The sequence below is a fragment of the Nesoenas mayeri genome (genome assembly GCF_963082525.1).
Source record: "Nesoenas mayeri genome assembly, chromosome: Z".
NCBI lineage: Eukaryota > Metazoa > Chordata > Aves > Columbiformes > Columbidae > Nesoenas > Nesoenas mayeri.
Window position 1 is genome coordinate 20,220,827 of NC_137542.1, and position 19,817 is coordinate 20,240,643.

General features: G+C 35.6%; 1 protein-coding gene across 1 annotated transcript in view; it reads left to right on the forward strand.

Annotated features, from left to right (window-relative positions):
* PTPRD (protein tyrosine phosphatase receptor type D) overlaps nucleotides 1-19,817 on the forward strand; it is a gene marked incomplete at its 5' end in the record, with an annotated part of 277,673 nt that overhangs the window by 50,541 nt on the left and 207,315 nt on the right. The window contains 2 exons of the mRNA XM_080361919.1: nucleotides 14,540-14,685; nucleotides 18,828-18,969. Coding sequence (XP_080218045.1) covers nucleotides 14,540-14,685; nucleotides 18,828-18,969 — 288 coding nt within the window. The remainder of the gene's footprint in view (nucleotides 1-14,539; nucleotides 14,686-18,827; nucleotides 18,970-19,817) is intronic.

A 19,817-nucleotide genomic window follows, 5' to 3' on the forward strand; every position in this document is an offset into this window, starting at 1 on the left:
TCTAACTTCATATGAATTTGTGCCAATGGATTGGTTCTTGTTATCTTCTTATATTTAGAAGGAAAATCAGGTTGAAACCAAGAAGGTTTGCAATGATGCAGATTTTACCCAATATTTGTATGATTCCTATGAGCAGACTGTAGGTTTCGTGGTGAAATACAATGATAGATCACTACACATTTTCTGCATATGCAGAATATGCCATTGAGATTCAGATATATAGAAATTTGAGTTCACAGACAGCAAATCCCGGTTCTCAATTATCTTCAGGAAACATTCAGCCATTTTAAGGTATAGTTTCAAGAGTTTGCTGAAGACTGATGTTTTTCCAAATTTCTAATTTTTAAACATGCATATCACATAGATGTGAGTGTATCTATATGTATTTACTGTTATATAAGTGAATATTTTGTATTTATGTTTATGTTATAAGTTATAATTAATTTGTCTGCATAATTAAAACTTTCAATTCAGTTATTTAAATGGACACACAATATTAATTGTACACCTTTGAATTTGAATTAGGATGCAGGGCATAATAATTTATTATAATTTCATAAAAGATAACTGCTTTCAGTACATACCTCTCTCAAAATGAGCAGTTCTCATTCAGTACACTTGTGCAATGTAAGCTGATTTCCTTAGAGAAAAGAGTGTTAATTAAACCAACATTTTGCAATGCTGATATGCAGAGGACTGCAATTTTCAAAGACTAACAGCTTTGCCAAATAGTTACCAATATTCACTGACACTCTTAAGATTTGGGAGTAGTTTGTTTTTCTTTCCTTTGCCCTAATAGAAGTTCCATTCTTGTTACAAGTACATTGGGTTTAAACTGTAACATTTTTAAGCCCTCTCATTCAAAGCATGAGCACAAATCTCTACACAAATTTTGTAACCACCATAATACTCCTGCCTACGTTTTGCAACATATGTAAGTAGCATAATCCTGAAAGTAGCGAAATTGAGACATGGAGGTTAAGTAATTTATCTGAAGCTAAACAACAAGCAATTAGCAGAGATGGGATTAGAATTACAAAGTTTTGGCTCTCTGCCCTCTCTTCTGTCCAGTAGCCAACTGTCACTTACAGTGCTTTTGGCTTCCAATTTTATCTCTTGAGACCAAACTTCACTGATTTTTTTTTAATTCTTCTTGCTACTTAGATATAAACTGTGAAGGGAACCATAACTAGGACCGATACTACATTTTGTTTTTATAATAATTGGAAAGAACATATTTGCCTATGAAAGAAAAAACGGAGGGTGCAATCCTTATTGGTAGTTATATTTCAGTAATGTTATTTTATTTTAAGATGAGCGTGAATTGTGCTTTCCAATTATGATGGAGGTTTCAGAATGAAAACCTCTATGGTAGGGCAAATGTAAGTTGGCTTTTTCTTGAGAAAGAAACTTTCTATTGTGTCCTATAAAAATCTTGCAAACTTGTATTTTGTGATCCTTCTAAAATACCAAGTATACCTTAAAAATAGTAAATTGGATGAAATCACAGAATGCCTTGCAAGTATTTAGTGTCAAATCACTAACTTGAAAATGCATTTAATTTAATTTAATTGAATTTCAGACCCTGCTAGGATCTCCTCTGAACATGGATATTTCAGTGGTATGGTCATTATCCCAATTTATGGGGATTCCTTCACTTTAAAAACATAATCACTCCACCGATAAATCATAACGTAAAGCCCAGGTGTATTAACTTCATTGATTTTGTATTGCATTCACTGACTCTCTTGGGACCACACACCTGAACTGACAGTTCCAGTTTGGTCTGTTTAGCTTGGTTTCAGAACAGCTGTGGGTTGAGAAAGAAAGGCATAAGACAAGGACAATGCATGAGAGGAGAGTAAGAATGGACCACCGTTTCCTCAAGTGAGGATAAAGCAGAATTGTGGTATTTGATAGGAATTCCTTTTAAGAGAAATGACCAAACAAAAGTGAGGCTCTTCACAGGCTGTGTATACCAAATTAATAAAAATCACTTGGCAGTGCTTTTAACTTTGACACTGTAAATAACCTGTATGAATGGAACAAAATAATTTTAGGCTTCTTTAGCTGAGTAACAGAAAAGGTTTGTATTCAGTGGCAAAAGAACCTGGATAATGCGAGTGTAAGATTTCCTCTTACAGCATGGTATCTGGTCACATGTAAGACTCTTGCCCCTCTTCCACCCTGAATTTGTCATTGTGCCCCCCTTTAACTAGCATGCCCTTGACTGAATGTCGGTTCCATGTAGTGTTATGATATCTTGGTATCTTGTTTTTAGAGAGGAATAAATTTATGTTAAAAGGAGAAGACTGGAAGATATAATTGGTGATATACATATATGGGTAAGCCATGCACAGCATTATGGACTAGCATTATCTGTTTAGGTGTTTTTTCTGATGACTGAAATTTATATTAAAATCACTTAAATAACGTGAATAACCATGCAATATTCTTGTAAAGCAAGTGCAGTGGTACAGCTACATACAAGGTATCAAGTAATTGTACTCTTCAGTGATTTTGGGTAATAGATTGCAAAACATCATTGTATGAACTGCTATCACATGTCAGAATTAAATCAGAAATGGACCTAGAGTTTTACCTCTATGTAGTAATTAGTTTTACCTCTATGTAGTGATACATTTCTCTGGTTACATTTCTACTATTTAATTGAATTTTTGAGCTAATTGCAACTATGTTGTGCATACCTTTATATGAGGTTTTAGTTCTCACATTCTTTAATGTATTATATACAATGTACACAGTATATACTTCAAATTTCTGCTGGCATAACTTTATTGGAGAGGAGTTAGATGAACATATAATGGCTCCTGTAGAATAAGCTGAAAGAGCAGATGTAGTTTTAACTACAAAATTGCACTTTACAAGTAGGATATTTTGTGTGTTGGCAGTGCATTTGCCTTACTGACAACAGTATGTGATTTATAGGAACTTGTATTCACAGCAGGAGCTACACGGTAGGACACTTGTGTAGTACCGATAACACACAGGATTAAAAATACTGCCTGTGTAAATTCATTCTAATCAGTACTTATATCTGCATAACTATGTCCCAGAGCAGGTTAGTGAGCAGGTTAGTTTACTGTGTTAACCATACTAATGTATCTTAAGTGACTTGTAGGCAAGGAACTGGGACAATCCACTGGGGCCTTTAGTAAGTGAATCTTTTCTAATACTCATAAACCGTTTTCTGAACAAGTTGATGAATGTCTGCTTATGTATCATCTTACAGGCCACACTAACCTGTCTTTTAGTACAGCTGAAGCCTGGCTGCATTGCATAGCTCTCACAGCACTGCTGCTAAGAGGAACATATATTCTCTTTACTTGGCTGGACATCTAATTTAGGTTTCACATAATCGAGTGTTGTGGGCAAATGGTAAATATTATTTTACAACTAACAGAGAGGTGTTTATCAAGTTCTGGGATGATGTAGTTCTAACCTTGTAAGAATGAAAGATTTATGAGGCTCTACTAGATAGTATTGTTCTATTTCATAGCAAGTATAATGAAATAGTCTTTTTATTAACCAGTTTAGCTCAGTAAATTGCACTTATGTCAAGTCATGCCATCTCTTAATGCCAGTTCTCAAGTTGAAACTCATCTTAAACCCCTTAATGCCTCAAACTGTCCATGTTTATATGGATGTTGATTTGTACCAAGTAAAAACTGTCTGCCCCTCTGCAGTTTAATACTTTAACCCAACAAAGAAAGAGGTGTAAAACTATGTTTTTATCACCAGGACAAGACATGATTCTGTCCAGAATACTTCAGAAGAGCAGAAGGTAAAAACCACCTCGTCACCAAGTTGAAGGTCGATTATTGCATTTGAGACAAGTTTGATGAATATAAAGGTCACCTTTATATAACCAAGGAATAGACTGTGTATATTCCTTACCTGTTGGGGATGAAGGCTGAGGACTAGTATTTGACCAGAGGCTTGGTCCCAAGGCTAAGCCTCTTTGCCTTACCTGAAAAATGTAAGTGCGGAAGGAAGGTGTTTTTACTTTTAGTAGCTGCAATAGAAGGATTGAATTACTTCAAATTGTCTGTCACCCATGTTTTTATAGACTTTGATAACATATGTGTTTAGATTAATAAATTTTTCTTTCTTTTACCCTCAGCTGGCATGATCTGAGGGTGATTTTACAGTTAAATGGATAACTTTAAGGCATTTTACCCATATAGACACGTTGTACAGAAGACTGGGATCTTGGGTCACTTTCACAAAATATTGTAGCAGTTTGTAACAATGCTTTTCCTGTTTGGTGTGCTGGCCAGTTGAGGTATTGGTAACAAGGCAGTTTGCCTTTAGTGGTGGAAGAGGAAGAAGAGAGTCATGTGGTCTCTTTTCAGACAGACGTTTATTAATTTCTCTTCTGCTTGAATAGGAGTTATGAGAATTTGCTTATATGGGTGCCTTGTCAAGCATTAACACTGAACTATATTTAATATGTAGATTTTAATGGTTTCTTTTATCTTTGAGTCATTAGATAGGCGATTTTCCTTTCACAGTTGCTAATCAGCAATCTTCTCTGTGTATAAATGGCCAAGTATACACTCTGTTTTGCTTAGATTTAAAAAAAAAAAAAATAGCAGAAGCTTCACTCATTTGTTACAATGCCCCAATTTTATTCTTCCTAGCTTTGGTACCTATCTTTTAGGAGCTTTTTAGGATTGAAACACCAATAAAGGCCATCTCTCTAGTCATAACCCAGATACTCTCAGTCATTAGTTGCAACTCTGACCTGTAGGATCTAGTTATCCCCCTCTTCTCTTAGAGCAAAACTCCTCTGGAAAGAGATCAGCTTGCCTGGCATTTTAAGATGCACTCGTTCCACTTTGCACACTGAAAAGGAGTGTCAGCTCTCGGTTACCAAATAATTCATATGCAGTCCACAGACATTAAATTTTGAAACAGAAGCAGTAGAGGGCTTTGAAGCGGAACTTTCTTTCATTAAATTAGTGAATATGACAAGGTTATGTAATGTTCCTGGGGGATGAAGTGGTGCACGTCACTAACCTTTTAGTTTCAAGAGGCTTTATGCTTTTCATTTGCTGCTGGAAGAAGGCTTAGTACTGGATTACCTAGCAAGTTGCTCTTTCTAACTCACATAGATTAAGCCCACCCAGATTTTACATATACTGTATGTGATAAATATTATGTATACACACAACCTTATACCTATTTTGTATTGTGCATTAGAACACATATGCTGGTCTGTAACTTAACAGCATGAGTGCAGTTGGGTTAAATTTATGGTTTTAGAATTCCTGTAAGCATGAGAATGATACCTACATCTTTCAGTGCATCCTGATTATCTTTTCTTAAAGTAGCGTAAACCAGAATTCTTGTGTAGAAACAGCTGAAGAGACATTGGAGTGAACAACAGGGGATTTAGAAACAAATATATAAAACTGTTTCATTTTCTGTAGTGATATTTAAAAGAACATTAAAGTTTGTAGTGAAGGTAGTGGGTGTGTAGCTCTGGCAGGTAAAGCTATATGCACAATTTGGGAGCTGGAGGCAAGAGAAGACAGAAGTGGGAATAGGTTTGGTTTCAGGAGCCTTATCCTTTGTCCTGATCACAGAGGAGTTAGACTCCGATGGCCTGTCAGCCCTTGCTTTGCCTTAGGCTTATTGTGATAGCACTCTGCCAAGGCGGCAGTTAATGGCTGGTCTCAGTTTTACAGTAAGTGTCCTAGTAATTTGTCATGAAACCAACTTAAATTGTTATCAGGTTGTCTGCAACCATTTTAGTAGAAAAAGCACAGCAATAAATTCTTTAGCTTCGTCCTTCTTAGGGTGTAAATGTGTTGGACTATAGTATTAATAAAAGCTGGTTTTGCAGGTTTCACACATAGGTTCTTCTTTCTCCCAGTTATTATAAACTATAAATGAATATGGGGATTGCAGGGGGGGGGGTGGGAGATGATTATATTAGTTGGGAAATAAATAAATGTCTGCTGCTGTCTGTGTTGGTTTATATTCCTTCTATGTCCCTAGGGCTCAGATAATGTCTTTCTCTAAAAAAGCATACATAATCCACAATGAAATGAGCTGGTACCAAGGTTTGCACAGCCTAGAGGTACAAATTAGGAATGTGCTATTTAGACAATTTGGAAAATGTAATCTGCCTATTCTACCTGTAAGGCCTTGTAAGTGTGTCATTTGATTTCATATTTCAGGGAAGAATTAATTCAGTGGTCAACCTAGTAAACTGGCACTATGCCTTGCAGAAAATTTGAAAACATAAAGATAGGCTTGACTTCTAATATTTTCCTTGAGAAATCAGAAAGTGATAATCTTTTTTGAACCACTTGCTACAACGTGTAGGGTGGGTATGCTCTGGCTGATGGAAGGCTGGGGAACTGGAAATAACTGCTGAATTGGAAAACAAAAAACAAACACCCACCCAAAAAACCCAGACTTTTTTGACATAATTGTTTCTTCAGAGGGCTTTTGTTTTCAGAAGAACATGTGTAACAGAAAGAAGGTGGGGAGATAAATGTTGTGATATATTATAAAGACTTTATGGGCATTGTTGTAGGGACTGGGTTTTTAAGAGTATATTGTGGTGCCTGTAAAGGGAAATGACTTAGTTTCCTTCACCCTGGATTTAGAGAAACCTGTGTTTATAGCTGCACATATTTTTTGTGAAATGAATGGATCAAGGTCTTCAGCTGGAATTTGTTGGCATAGCTGGGTTACTGGTTATTATAGTTACAAAGACAAAAAACTGGTAATTTTCATTCACAGGATAATAAAGTACTCAGCTGCTCAGAGTATCATGGCATGTGGAGATTGCGTTGTTGCTACTCTGATTGCTGAAGGTTGTAAGGATGATGCAGTTTTAAGATGTTTACATTGAGAAACAGGAAAATTTCATGAGCTTGTCACTGACAGATGAGCCTTTAGTAACATACCAGTTGGTAACTTTAGGATTTCTTTATGCAGATTTCATGAATACAAATTGATGCTCGTCTGTCCTTACAGAAATAAAAAGCTAATTAACTTTCTTACATAGCCAATTTGCAGAGCTACTGTAAGTGCAGGTTAGAATTAAGGCAAAACAATTGCTTATAGTAATGATCAGTCTAACTGATGTCACAAATTATGATTAATGAGTAAATTAGCAGTGAATGCTGTAAATAAGTGTGCTTTGAAAATTCTTTTTAATAAATAAATGAGCCCAAAAAGCTTTTTTATTAAATATTATGTATATAAATGATAGATTTGAGTATATTAGCTCCTAGAGGAATTATGAAAATAATAATAACTCATATAATTTGTAATGTATATATGTAGTCTCAGGCTGAAATTACATGCAACATTTACCTGTTTGTTCATTTTTACCATGACAGGAGCCTTCACTGTTATTGAATGTGAACCAGTTTATGTCCTGTTTCCTTAGCAGTTTCTGATAGTCAGTGGGATGCAGGGAATATAACATAGTGGGTTGTGAGGTGAATAAATGTGTGTGTTTTTTTTTTTTCTTTCACCTCATGTGGGAATTTTCTGAGTGTATAATTTGGCATAGGAAGAATGACTGCGGAATTATAACTAGGAATGGGTCCAGTCTCATTCCCCTCTGAAACTTGATATCACTAGACCAGTAATACACCGGGACTCTGCACTAAGTGACAGTGATTCTTGTGATGGTGTGTGTGAAGTATCCCAAAGTGCACAGGCACCTGGTAGACCACATTGTTCATGCTCAACCTGCATTTCTGAGTGGCAGATGAAAAGGTTCCATGGGAACAGTTGTGAATGTATCATCTTCAAGCTTTTATTGCTACAAAGCAAGTCTTAACAAGCAAAAAGTTACTGTAATTTTTCAGGAGTCTCTTGAAACATCAGTATATATCAATTTACAATAATATAGTATATTTGAAAGAAGCATCTTAGCATGTTTAGTATTTTCTGATTCTGTGATACTTTATTAACACTTGTTATGAATGCTGACAAAGGATATAATGGGATATGATTTTTTGAATTTTTTTCTGATGTAGGAAACATTTTCATATTTCAAGCCTATGGTAAAGTTTAATTACAAGTTAAATTATGGTGTATTAGGAGCTGCCATGCACCCAAATAGAGGGTCTAGAAACAGAAATACATGAAAGTCTGCATTCTCTGTATATCTTGTTCATAATAGGTCCACATGCTGAGCTTGCTGTATTTAGGCTGCAGACATTCCATTAGCTCTCACTTTAAAGAAGATGACGTCTTATCCTTATATTCATCTCTTAATTATAGGAATTATATCCATAAAATGTCTCTACACAAGAATATCTCTCAGTAGTTGTGGAAAGAAAGGAGATGAACTACTAATTCAAAAACATTTTGTCAGACATTTTATTTGAGTGCAGAGGAAGAGTATTATGTGTTCTCAAAGCACAGCACAGAGTATAGAACAACAAGGTTCAACCAGTTAGATAATTCTGTAATATGATGCTGTACTTAGCAAAAGGCAATGTGGAAGTGCAAAAGAGAAGAAAGAGCTTTCTTATATTTGTGCAAAGCTATCAGAATGTTCCAATCCAAGTAAAATATATTAGTGTCAGGTTATAAATATATTTTATGGAGCCTCAATATGCAAAAAGGACAGCTTCTTTCTGGATATTGGTACACTATTTCAGAAGTTTCTGTGCCTACTCTGGACAGATTGACTGCTTGGTGAAGCAGCAACCTTACCTCAATGGCTTTAAACTCCTTAAAACAAAGAAATTGAAGCTCGGTATTTTTAAGGTGAGCTAGCAATAAATTATGTTTTCCTTCAGGTATTAGAGTGTAGTTTGCAGTAGTTCAATAGTTGTCACTTGAGCTTCTCAGGAGTGCCAGCAAGAAGTGCATAACAAGCAGCAGAGGGTGGGAACCCTCAGACCTAGGATGGCAAAGCTTGTGGTACTCTCCAGAAGTCCAAGTTATGGAAATCTTCTACTGTAAAATTTTTTGTTTGACATAGTGTCAACATTCAATATCAGCACAAAAAAATGAGTGGGTGCTGGTAGACAAACAAGCTGAAACAAACAAAACTTTTGGGTTTTTTGCATGTAATAGCCAATATTGCTGCAATTTTGATAGAATCATATAATCACATTGCAGTTGGAAGAGACCTTCAGGATCATCAAGTCCAAACATAATCTAACCTAGCTTGATCACTAAACCATGTCCCTAAGAACCTCATCCAAACAGGGCAGCCTGTTCCAATGCCTGACAACCCTTTCAGTGAATAATTTTTTCCTCATATTCAATCTAAACCTCTCCTGGGACAACTTGAGGCCATTTCCTCTCATCCTATCACTTGTTACTTGGGAGAAGAGACCGACACTCTCCATGCTACAACCTCCTTTCAGGTAGTTGTAGACAGCGATAAGGTCTCCCCTCAACCTCCTTTTCTCCAGGCTGAACAGCCTCAGCTCCCTCAACTGCTCCTCATCAGACTTGTGCTCCAGGCCCCTCACCAGCCTCATCACCCTCCTCTGTTCTCTAACCAGCACCTGAATGTTTTTCTTATGATGAGAGGCTCAAAACTGAACACAGGATTCAAGGTGGGGCCTCACCAGTGCTGAGCACAGTGGCACAATCACTTCTCCAGTCCTGCTGGTCACACTATTCCTGATAAAAGCCAGGATGCTGTTGGTCTTTTTGGTCACCTCAGTACACTGCTGGCTCATGTTTAGCCAGTTGTCAACCAACATTCCCAGATCCTTTCCTGCTAGGCAGCTTTCTAGCCACTCTTCGCCGAGCCTGTAGCGCTGCCTGGGGTTGTTGTGACCCAAATGCAGGACTCGGCACTTGGCCTTGTTGAACCTCATACAATTGCCCTCAGCCCAACGATTGAGGCGGTCCAGATCCCTCTGTATGGCCTTCCTGCCTTCCAGCAGAGCAACATTGCCAGCCAGTTTGGTGTCATCTACAAACTTGCTGAGAGCGCACTCAATCCCTTCATCCAGATCATTGATAAAGAGATCGAACAGAACTGGCCCCTATATTGAGCCCTGGGGAACACCACTAGTGACTGGCTGCCAACTGGATTTGGCGGCGCTCACCACAACTCTTTGCGCCTAGCCATGCAGCCAGTTCTTCATCCATCGAAGAGTACACCCATCAGGGGTATGAGCTGCCAGCTTCTCCAGGAGAATGCTGTGATGATGCCCACAAGAGAATTCAAGTCCAGAAATATAAGGTGCTGATTTTAACTGAATTTTGCTTTTGTTATTTTAATCACATTTCTGTTATTTTAATTGCAGCTTTATTGAAATGTAACCAAGTAGAGTATCAGAAGAGCTGGAAGGCTTTGTTATCATAGCTGGTAACCTATTACATCTGGGTTTTTTTGGCAGATTTAATTGCACTGGAAGGTTCCCATATAGATTGTTGCTGTGCTTAATGAAGTGTGCTGTAGAGAGTTTTTGCTGGACTCTACACTGCTGTTGTTAAGGGAGATTGAAAATAGTTGTCAGTTCTCAATCAAAATTGCCCTCATGTTAATAAGCACAACTGTGTGTGCAGAGTAATTGTGTTTTCTATTAGAGTGCCTAGCAGCTTAGGTCAGAATCAATGTCAAGAAACTGCCAACATTAATTGTGGAGATAATTTGTGTCAAACCTTAATTAATAACCTTTATAAAGATAAAGGCAACAAATACTACTTTTCATTTTTTATTCTGTTCGGTTATGATTTCACATACCCTTACACTGATGATGGTCACTTTATGTGTAATGAGGTGAACATGTAGATTGAATAATGCAAAGATGGATTGTGTAATACCTAACTTTCTCCATGGTTGGCTGGCTACTTTCACCACAGTCTAAAGATCTCTTGACCATAAGTGAGTTTATCCTCACAACACCTATTAAACATGCACACATTATTATCCTTCTGATGCAACTGCAGAGCCTGAAGCGGAGAATTTAACCAATTTGCCAAATTAAATGTAATTTTCTGAATTTAAAGATGAACTGCTGAAAATGGCCACAGTATGTATGAAAATGTCTGAAGTGTACAGGGCTACCATAAGTTTCCTGTTTCATGTGAAATTATATATGTTCTAATACTAACTTACCTTCTCTGATACCTCAAAGATATAATAACTGTCAAAGATGACTTTCAGCATTGGGCACTGAGGAGGAGTTGTGGCAATGTTTTTTTTACAGGAGTTAGTTATGCAAAATAAAACCTTATTTTTTCAGCTAGATCATGGTCTAAGGTAAACACAAATATCATCATGGTTCCCTTGTATAGTGGAATATGAAGCTTTTTTATCGATGTAAATAATAATCAGTCTTTATATACAATAATATAGTATTCACTTAGTGTCTTAAAACTGTGTTGTATTTACATACATTGTCTGTACATACAATCTTAAATCCATGTTTTCATTGAAAAGTATCTGCAAATAGGGAATTACATCATTATGTAACAGCTGTGCTTGTCTTTTGCCTCAAATGCTTTGTAGCAAGTGGTGTTAGTTAACAAACAACAGCTTTACTAGTTGCCAGTCAAGCAAAAATTCACATAGGACTGGAAGAATACTTTTCTTCAGGTAGCTATCAAAGCCACATTACGTATTCTGCCCTATTTCTGTAGCTCCACTATGTAGATACATCTCTGCAGAAGCTAGTAAGCAATTTTCTTAAGGATTTATAGCATTTATGGTCCTTTACCAGATTTGGCCCAGTCCTAGATGAAGAAATTGTCAGGAAACTGATTTTACCTCTAACAGCAGTTTAATGGAAAATTTTTAATTTCATATATATTGCTATGTGCACTGCTTGATAAACAGCTTTGCAGAGTGTTGGAGATGAAAGGGATTTTGTTTGTTTCCTTTGTGTTCAGCAGCAATGGGAAAGCTAAATGGTCATATGGGGTGTATTAGTGCCTGCTCTCTTGTGTTTATCTCAGCTGCGCTATTGGAGAGTTTGTCTCTGAGTGTCTGATGAAGAGGGAATGGATTCCCCTTTTTTTACATTATTTTATTGTTGTAACCACTAATATAATATATTGCATATTAGTAAAAGCATATCAACCATAGATGCCATCATGACTGGCAGTGACATATAACCTAATAGTACAATACAACAGGTTTGTGTTTTTGGTTTTTTTGTTGTTGTTTTTGTGTTGCTTTGTTTTGTTGTTGTTGTTTGTTTGTTTGTTTTCCCCAGAGCTAATTTAACACAGTTCAACATGGTCTTTACTTATTGTATTTTGTTGCTTTTCTTCTGATTTTGGTTTAAAAATCTTCAGTTCTCCTGGTTCCAAGATAGTTAAGTGAAGTGTAACAAGACTCGATGATCAGCATGGCTCTTAAATTTAGTTGTTTTCCCTCCTTGACCCTTGGAATGCATGGCAAAATTAGCAAATTTTCCATGTCTGAGTGAGGCATACATTTAGAATTTGAAAGCTACCCATGAGCTACTATACATAGTTACTTTGTGCTGATGGAAATGCCCACACAGTATTTTTATTTCTTTGGTTTGAGGTTCAACATGGTATTCACAAAATGTCAAAAAGAATAAAAAGAGAATGGCAGTGCATCATTTTTCACTTGATGGCATGCAATCACAGCTTGTGCCACAGAATATCAGCATATCAGATCCAATCATGTCTCTTTATATATCAGAGTGCTGAATTAATACATGCATAGGAAAAAATTCAAAGCTAGCAGTTTTGGTGAAACCCAGATGGTCTTCATCAGAATACATTTCAGTCTTTTCTGTGGTCCAGGCATAAAGTATGCAACTTGGGAAAGGATTTTTTGTTTCTTTGCTCTAAATGTATTTTATTTGACATGGTTCTGGCTATTTTTTGACATCAGAAAAGTTCTTTCTTAAGTTCCCCGTGGCAGCAGTGGCACACTATTCTGCTGTGCTCAGACTTGCTGTTGCATTTGGCTTCATGTACATATTCACCAGGCAAAATTAGCACAACAGATAGTTCAAGGACACTTGAGCATTCTGAAAAGTTGAGCTATAACTGTTTTGCCTGATATTTCTAATAAAGAAAAAAAATGCAGATTTTTCAGGAACATTATATTGCTGAATTTTTTGAAAATTATCTTTGTGACTGGTGTGTTACACATTAGGGGTAGGGTAATAAAGCCTCATTGTGTTTTTTAATTTAGGAGAATCTGCGTAGTCTCATATTTAATGTAGCAACATAACAACAACGTATTAAGTTTGTTTTATAACAATGACCACTTAATGTTTTCTTGGCATTTCAAATTATTTCAGAATTTCTTCCAATGTTACATGAATGCATACTTGCAGTAGTCTGCTGGGTTTCTGACATTTAAGTAAACATGCTGACAAGAAGTATTGCTCGCGGAAAGACCAGTTCAGCAGAATAAGACATCAGAAGTTTAAGAGTGGTAATTTAGAAATGAACGCTAATACAATACAGGTACATAAATGTCAGAACTAGAGAGGAAAGTGAAGAAGAGCAAAGAAGTATAGAACAGAAAGGAGATGACTGCTGGAAGTTGAAGATGAGAGCAAAAAATGAATTGTGAGAGCTACTGTAGAGCAACTATATGTAACAGCTTGAAACTGAGAAAGACTGTATAGCAAGTACCTGACTTTTTATCTTTTATTTTCCCTAAGTATTCACTTCATATAATTCAAATTAGTATCTTAAAGTTTATTTGATCTCTAAAAAATTCTCAGCTAAGAAAGAGAATGATGTAAATATTTATAGGAACTCTTCAGCATTTCTGTACTATGGTTAGATTTTTATAAGAAATCTTTAGAAGTCGAGTCTTGGTGTAAGATTGAAAGTTTTGTTTCATCACAAGGCTAATAAATTCATTTTAATTATGTTATAACAGAAATAGAAGGAAAAAGAATAATTAATTAAAACACCTTTTCCTACTTTTAAAATGATTTCTCCATTTCTCTTTCCTCTCCTGTTGTTGTGATAGTGGGATCTTTTTTCACTTTTTTCACTTTCCTTTTTCTGACAGTAGAATAATGTGGGAGTGAACAGGAGCTGTATGTGAAACTGTGCCTGAGCATAAATCTCTCTTCTGTTATAGCCCTTTTTTCATGGACTCTTAATACATAGTCATTTACGTTCACCACAGCAAACTTAAAAATTCTCCTCCTAAATGTCACTGATTTTAATGCCTCAAAGGTGAGAATCCTGTTTTCATGATATCCTGTCATCATAACATCAAGTCATGAATCATGATCTTATTCCAGCTGAATGATGAGCTCATTTTGCAACAGAAGACAAATTGAGTATTTTATTTATAATGGTCGTAAATTATAACGTGTGATCTTGCTATTCTGATTCTATCAGTTTTCCATTTTAACACAAATTTCACTAGTAAAATCTGTAAGTACTTTCCTAACCTTTTAGTTACTTTTTTTAATGCTTTTTTTTTCTTGCAGGTGAATACTGTCACTGGAGAAACAAAACATTTCCTTTTTGTTTTTATTTTGAAATTATGACATGGCTTCTTTTTTGTGTTTACTAGTTAGATTAATTTTGGTGGTTTTTTTGTTTGTTTCAGCACCACCAAAGTTTACAAGAACTCCCGTTGACCAGACAGGGGTTTCTGGAGGAGTCGCCTCATTCATCTGTCAGGCCACAGGAGATCCGAGACCTAAAATTGTCTGGAACAAAAAGGGAAAGAAAGTCAGCAATCAGAGATTTGAGGTATTAGGTCCATTGTTCTGTTCCTCTGAAAAACATTTAATTCCAGCTTTTCTTCTAATCGCAATATGTGTGATATATTATCAGTGATTAAGCAAAATAGATATGATTGTCAGTCATAATTTAGTAGAAGCATTTTTTTGGAGTTTTTATTTTGTAAACTGGTTATGCATAACACTGTTAAAGACAAAACTGCTACTGCTTTTTTCTAAACTGTCATGATCTAACTGGGGAGCCTTGACGAGCTTCTGTTCAGCCTGCTATCTTTTCCATGAAGGAGATGGGGAAAATTATTTGAGCAATAATTTCTGTCTCCAGAGATCAAGCCACCTCCTTTTGTGACAGTGCATTGAGCAGACCCAGGCTGCTGCTTCTCCTGCCACAATTGCTTACCGCTGTTTCAGAAAGAGATGAAAGAGACACTGTAGTTCCTGCTGCTGAAGAGGAAATGTAAAACTTGTTTGCTTTTGATTCTTTTTTTTAACAATAACCTAGGAAAAGGCTTTAGAGAAACTGTTTCCTCTCTCTCCTCAGTCTTCAATTAAAGGAAACAGTGAAGATAATCTATTCAAAGGATACTGGTTATTTGGGGAAATAAGACAACTAATATCATTCATTCTTTTAGTTGCAGGAAAAAATAGTATCAGTATGGCTTGACCTTTAACATGAAGAAAAAACTCAGGAAATGATAGAAAGCTTGTAGAAGGGATACCAAAACTGGCACTAAGACTGTATAATTTTCACTGAATCTATTTTTACTATTTTCAGTGTTAAATAATAATTTTATGCATTAAGAAATCAACTGTTTGGAAGTTGACTAATTTCTTTATAAACCAGCTATGATATGCATTTTATGAGCAAATTATCTAATATACACCTGGATACTGAAGTCTTCTGTGTTAATTTTCAGTAGTATTTGGGAACATTTCTTGCCCTGGCTTTCTGGTTAGATTTATGTCAGCAGAAAATAATGGCATTTCTTTTATAAACTAAATTTTTTTAATTCATCTTCCATTCAAAAATATTTAAAAGCATTGAAATTTGTTTATTAATGAGTATGATGCTTTGCTTTTATATTTAATACAATGTGAGAAATAAAAGCACGAATTTAAATGTGACTTTCTAGTGCCAAGAACTGTTTGCACTTTGCAGAGCATATGCAGAGCTATAATTAGCTAGAGGGATTAACATAGAAATTTCATCATAAACTGTACACAATTTATTCCATTCTGGTCACAAAATTTTCGCTCAAGGTGAGTTCTAAACAGTGAAAGATTGAGCATGTACATGTTTACTGTGTTGCAATATGTCATGGTTTATTAGCTTCATATATTTTTTCTGTGTACGTATGTACCTATTTTTAGCGAGAATAAGCAAAAGTAAAAAGTTTTATTTCCATAAAAATATTTGAAGGGAACTATAAAAAATAATTAAAAATGTTTAAAAATACTTTCAGTGGACTGTTGAACAAGCTGTATAGCCAAGTAAGATATAATGTTATTCAAAGAAATAGAAAACACCAAGTATTTTATAATTTTTATTATAACCATTGAGTAGAATAGTGATAAAGTCTGCAGAGTACTTCAACATTTTAAACAACTTTCCTTCCTGTCCAAAGTAAGACCATTAATTTGTGACATAGAATCTCTAAATAAGAGCAGAACAACCGTAGAAATGTGATTCAGAAAAGACACGTGGAACATTCAGGAAAGAAGAAACATCTGAGATTGTCAGGTGCACCAATAAGAGAATAAATGGTTGCGCTTCTTTTAATCTTCTTTCACATTAATATTTTGCACATTTCTCTGAGTTTGATTGCTAAGTAATACAAGACATTAAAATGTTTTACCTGGCCACCTGTTCGTCCTCATAGAAACCTAGTAAATACATCTGGAAAGGACTTCAGTGTGCCCTCTAATTCCCATGCTTGCCCAGACATGCTGAGGGTTACTTTTTTTTTTGCCCCCTCCAATAAACCTGGACAGCCTGCCACAGTACTTCATGAACTTTGCCATCCATGATATTTTTTTCTCAAATGAAACCTGAACTTTTTTGCTGGATCTTGATGTACATAGCAATTGTCTTATCTAGCAACAGGGGAACAAATAGTCTATTCCTTCTGTCTTGGCAGTGGCCTTTTCGTATATCTGAAGATTATTGTCACTGAGTGTGGAATGTTCTTGCTTACAGGGCAATTCTCACAACTGAGTGAGAATCATGGTGAGAGTTACTCATTGTTTCTGAAATGTAAGGGTACAATAAGATCTTTAGGGGTTCGCTATTAGTCTTTCATCTTTTATTTATGTTGCAAGTATATACCATGAATTAATGTGATATAGGGGGATTCTTTTTTCTCCTCTTGCTTCAAATCAGTTCAAATAATACGAATTAGAAGTTTTAAGTAACTTCAAGTTACTAAGAAGTCTTTCTCAGAGGAACTTCAACAGAGAAGAAAAAAAAAATCTCCATTATACCACATGGCATGACACTGGTTTTATTCAAAAATCCATGTTTGTTTGTTTGTTTGTTTGTTTTTTAAAGTCTCATTCATTAGATGGAGGACTGAGCAAAATTAGCTATCTATGACATGCAGGAAAGGGGAGAACTCATCCCAGCAAAAGTAAATCCATTTTGTTATACAGGTTTTGGAGACACAGACTTGAAACTTAATCTCTGCAATACTTGCCCAGCCCAATCTGCTGCACTTGTTTTCATTGTCAATCCAGCTACAATTATTCAGCATTCAGATTTAAAAAATAACATTTTGGTTTTTTAAGTGTAACAATTGTGATTATTTTTATCCTGTGCTTTAATTTTTTGTCTACAAATTGTTAGTCTGTCTGCTTCAAGATTGTGAAATTTTCCTTTCTCTCATAAATGCCAGTTTATCAAGAATTCCAGTTATTCTCCTCTTTGTGCTAAAACCAGATGGTTAGTGTCGTCTAGGTTTGTGTAGGACAATGACTTTACTTAAATATGATGGAAAAAGCATACAGCCTGTGGGCTATCAAACCAATTTCTTCTCAGGAGAAAAAACAAAAACAAAAACACAACCAACAAAAAACCAAACACAACAGTGTTTTCACTCATTTCCACTTAGATCTCTTCCATTGCCAAGAAGAAAGTGAACAATTCCTATAAGCAAAACAGGAAGATAATGGGCATATAACCATATTTACCATATTTCCCATCCCTGTACCTTATATCTCTCTTACTCTCAACAAGTATCGAGATCTAATAGATTACGTGTGTGAAAATGAGACATACAGACAGAAACATATGTGGAAACTGGTTTGTGCATATATGTATGTATAGATTATGGCCAAATATTAATTATTTTGTAAAAAAAGAAAAAAAAAAATGTGTCTGCTTTTTCTTGATAAGTGCCATTTACATTATGGTTTAAAACATGTATTATTGACTTTTTTTAATGTACATTAAATAGATTGATACTATTACTTAATTATTAGGAAGGCTTTTCCAATGCCTCGAGTGCTGCTGTACTCATTAATAACTGGTGTGATTCTGGCTGACCTTAATGTGTAGCCTTATTATTTAGTCTCTTAACTAGTCACATGTTTTTTAATACATTGTTGGATAAATCTATTTACATTCTGTGGCTTAAATGCGTAGCTAAACTGAGTAGTCCTATGTCGTTCAGAAATTGCTGACCCTTTTTCATTTTGGAGCTAGATGAATGAGTGAGCTGCACTCTGTGAGTAGAGTGGAATATAGCCTGCAGCAATTAAAATGAATGTAACTGGCATTTGAAGATAGAGTACTTAAGCAATGAAAATGGAGAGATATTCTTGATGAATTTCAGATTAAAAAAAAAATTAAGTTGCAGAATCCTTTCTTACAGCCCTTGATAGCTGGTTTTTTTTTTGTTGTTTGTTTTTCATCCTATCTTTTCTTGTAACTGTGTTAGAGTGGTCATCAAATACTTGCTGAACAGCAGTGTATGTTACAAGGCATTGCCACTTAAACATTTTCCCATCTATGGGGAATTTGTCCTGGTATGTGTATTTGAAAAATGTACCTGGCTTTGATGACATGAATACCAACAGGTCACTGTCCGTGAACAGATTAACTGAGGGACAGGCATTTGTAACAACATCTGTGACAGCTTTTGTTTCCTTCTATAGGTAATAGAATTTGATGATGGATCTGGATCAGTTCTCAGAATACAACCACTGCGCACGCCACGAGATGAAGCTATTTATGAATGTGTGGCTTCCAATAGTGTTGGCGAAATAAGTGTATCCACAAGACTCACTGTTTTACGTGGTAAGTTCTTTCCAAACATAAGGAATTTACTTCATAGAGCTGAAAAGTGCTATGTTGTTGTAAAAGAGAGATTTCTTTCTTTCCAAACAGATATTACTATACTACTGATGCTGTTAAATACAATTTTATTCACATAATACTTCAATATGATTTTTCTATTGGTTTTTTTTTGTTTGTTTGCTTGTTTTTTCCATGAAATGGTAATGTGAATATGCAAGGTATGACAGATTAGAGTGAACAAAAGAAATAAGTGAAACATGAGTGCTTTGCGCAACAAGTTATATCAATTATTGATCAAAACCCAATGTTTTATAAATGCATTTTATTTACATTTTAGTACTGCCCTGGATAGGTTGGCTTTGTGTGATCAGCATTTACACAGAAATGTGCCCAATTAATAGTGGCCTTGAAAAGTTGCATAAATGGTTTTAAAATGAGGTGAAGCTTCCACAAGTTTTTCCCCCCAAGATACAACACACAAAAACAGGAGGGCTCCTTCCATTTCAAATATACACCATCTGAATTATATTCTTATTTCAACAAGAAGTTTTTGAAGGTAGTAAAGGAAAAAGTCAATTTTTTCAACTATCCTTCAGGGGCAAGAATGTGAATGTACTGCCAAGTCTACTGTCTAGGTATTACTCAGAGGAGTAAATACTAGAAGTAAAATGACAGGGATGTTTAGTTCTGTCACCTGGAGATGAATGGAAACTGGATTCAGGGACACTTCATGAAGTATCACGCCTTTCAGTTTGGAGGGTTGCTTTTATGACTGAAGATTACTGTCTTGTGATACTACATGGCATTACTTTATTTGCAGGATTAACTGCTAGGGGCCTGTTTGTAGG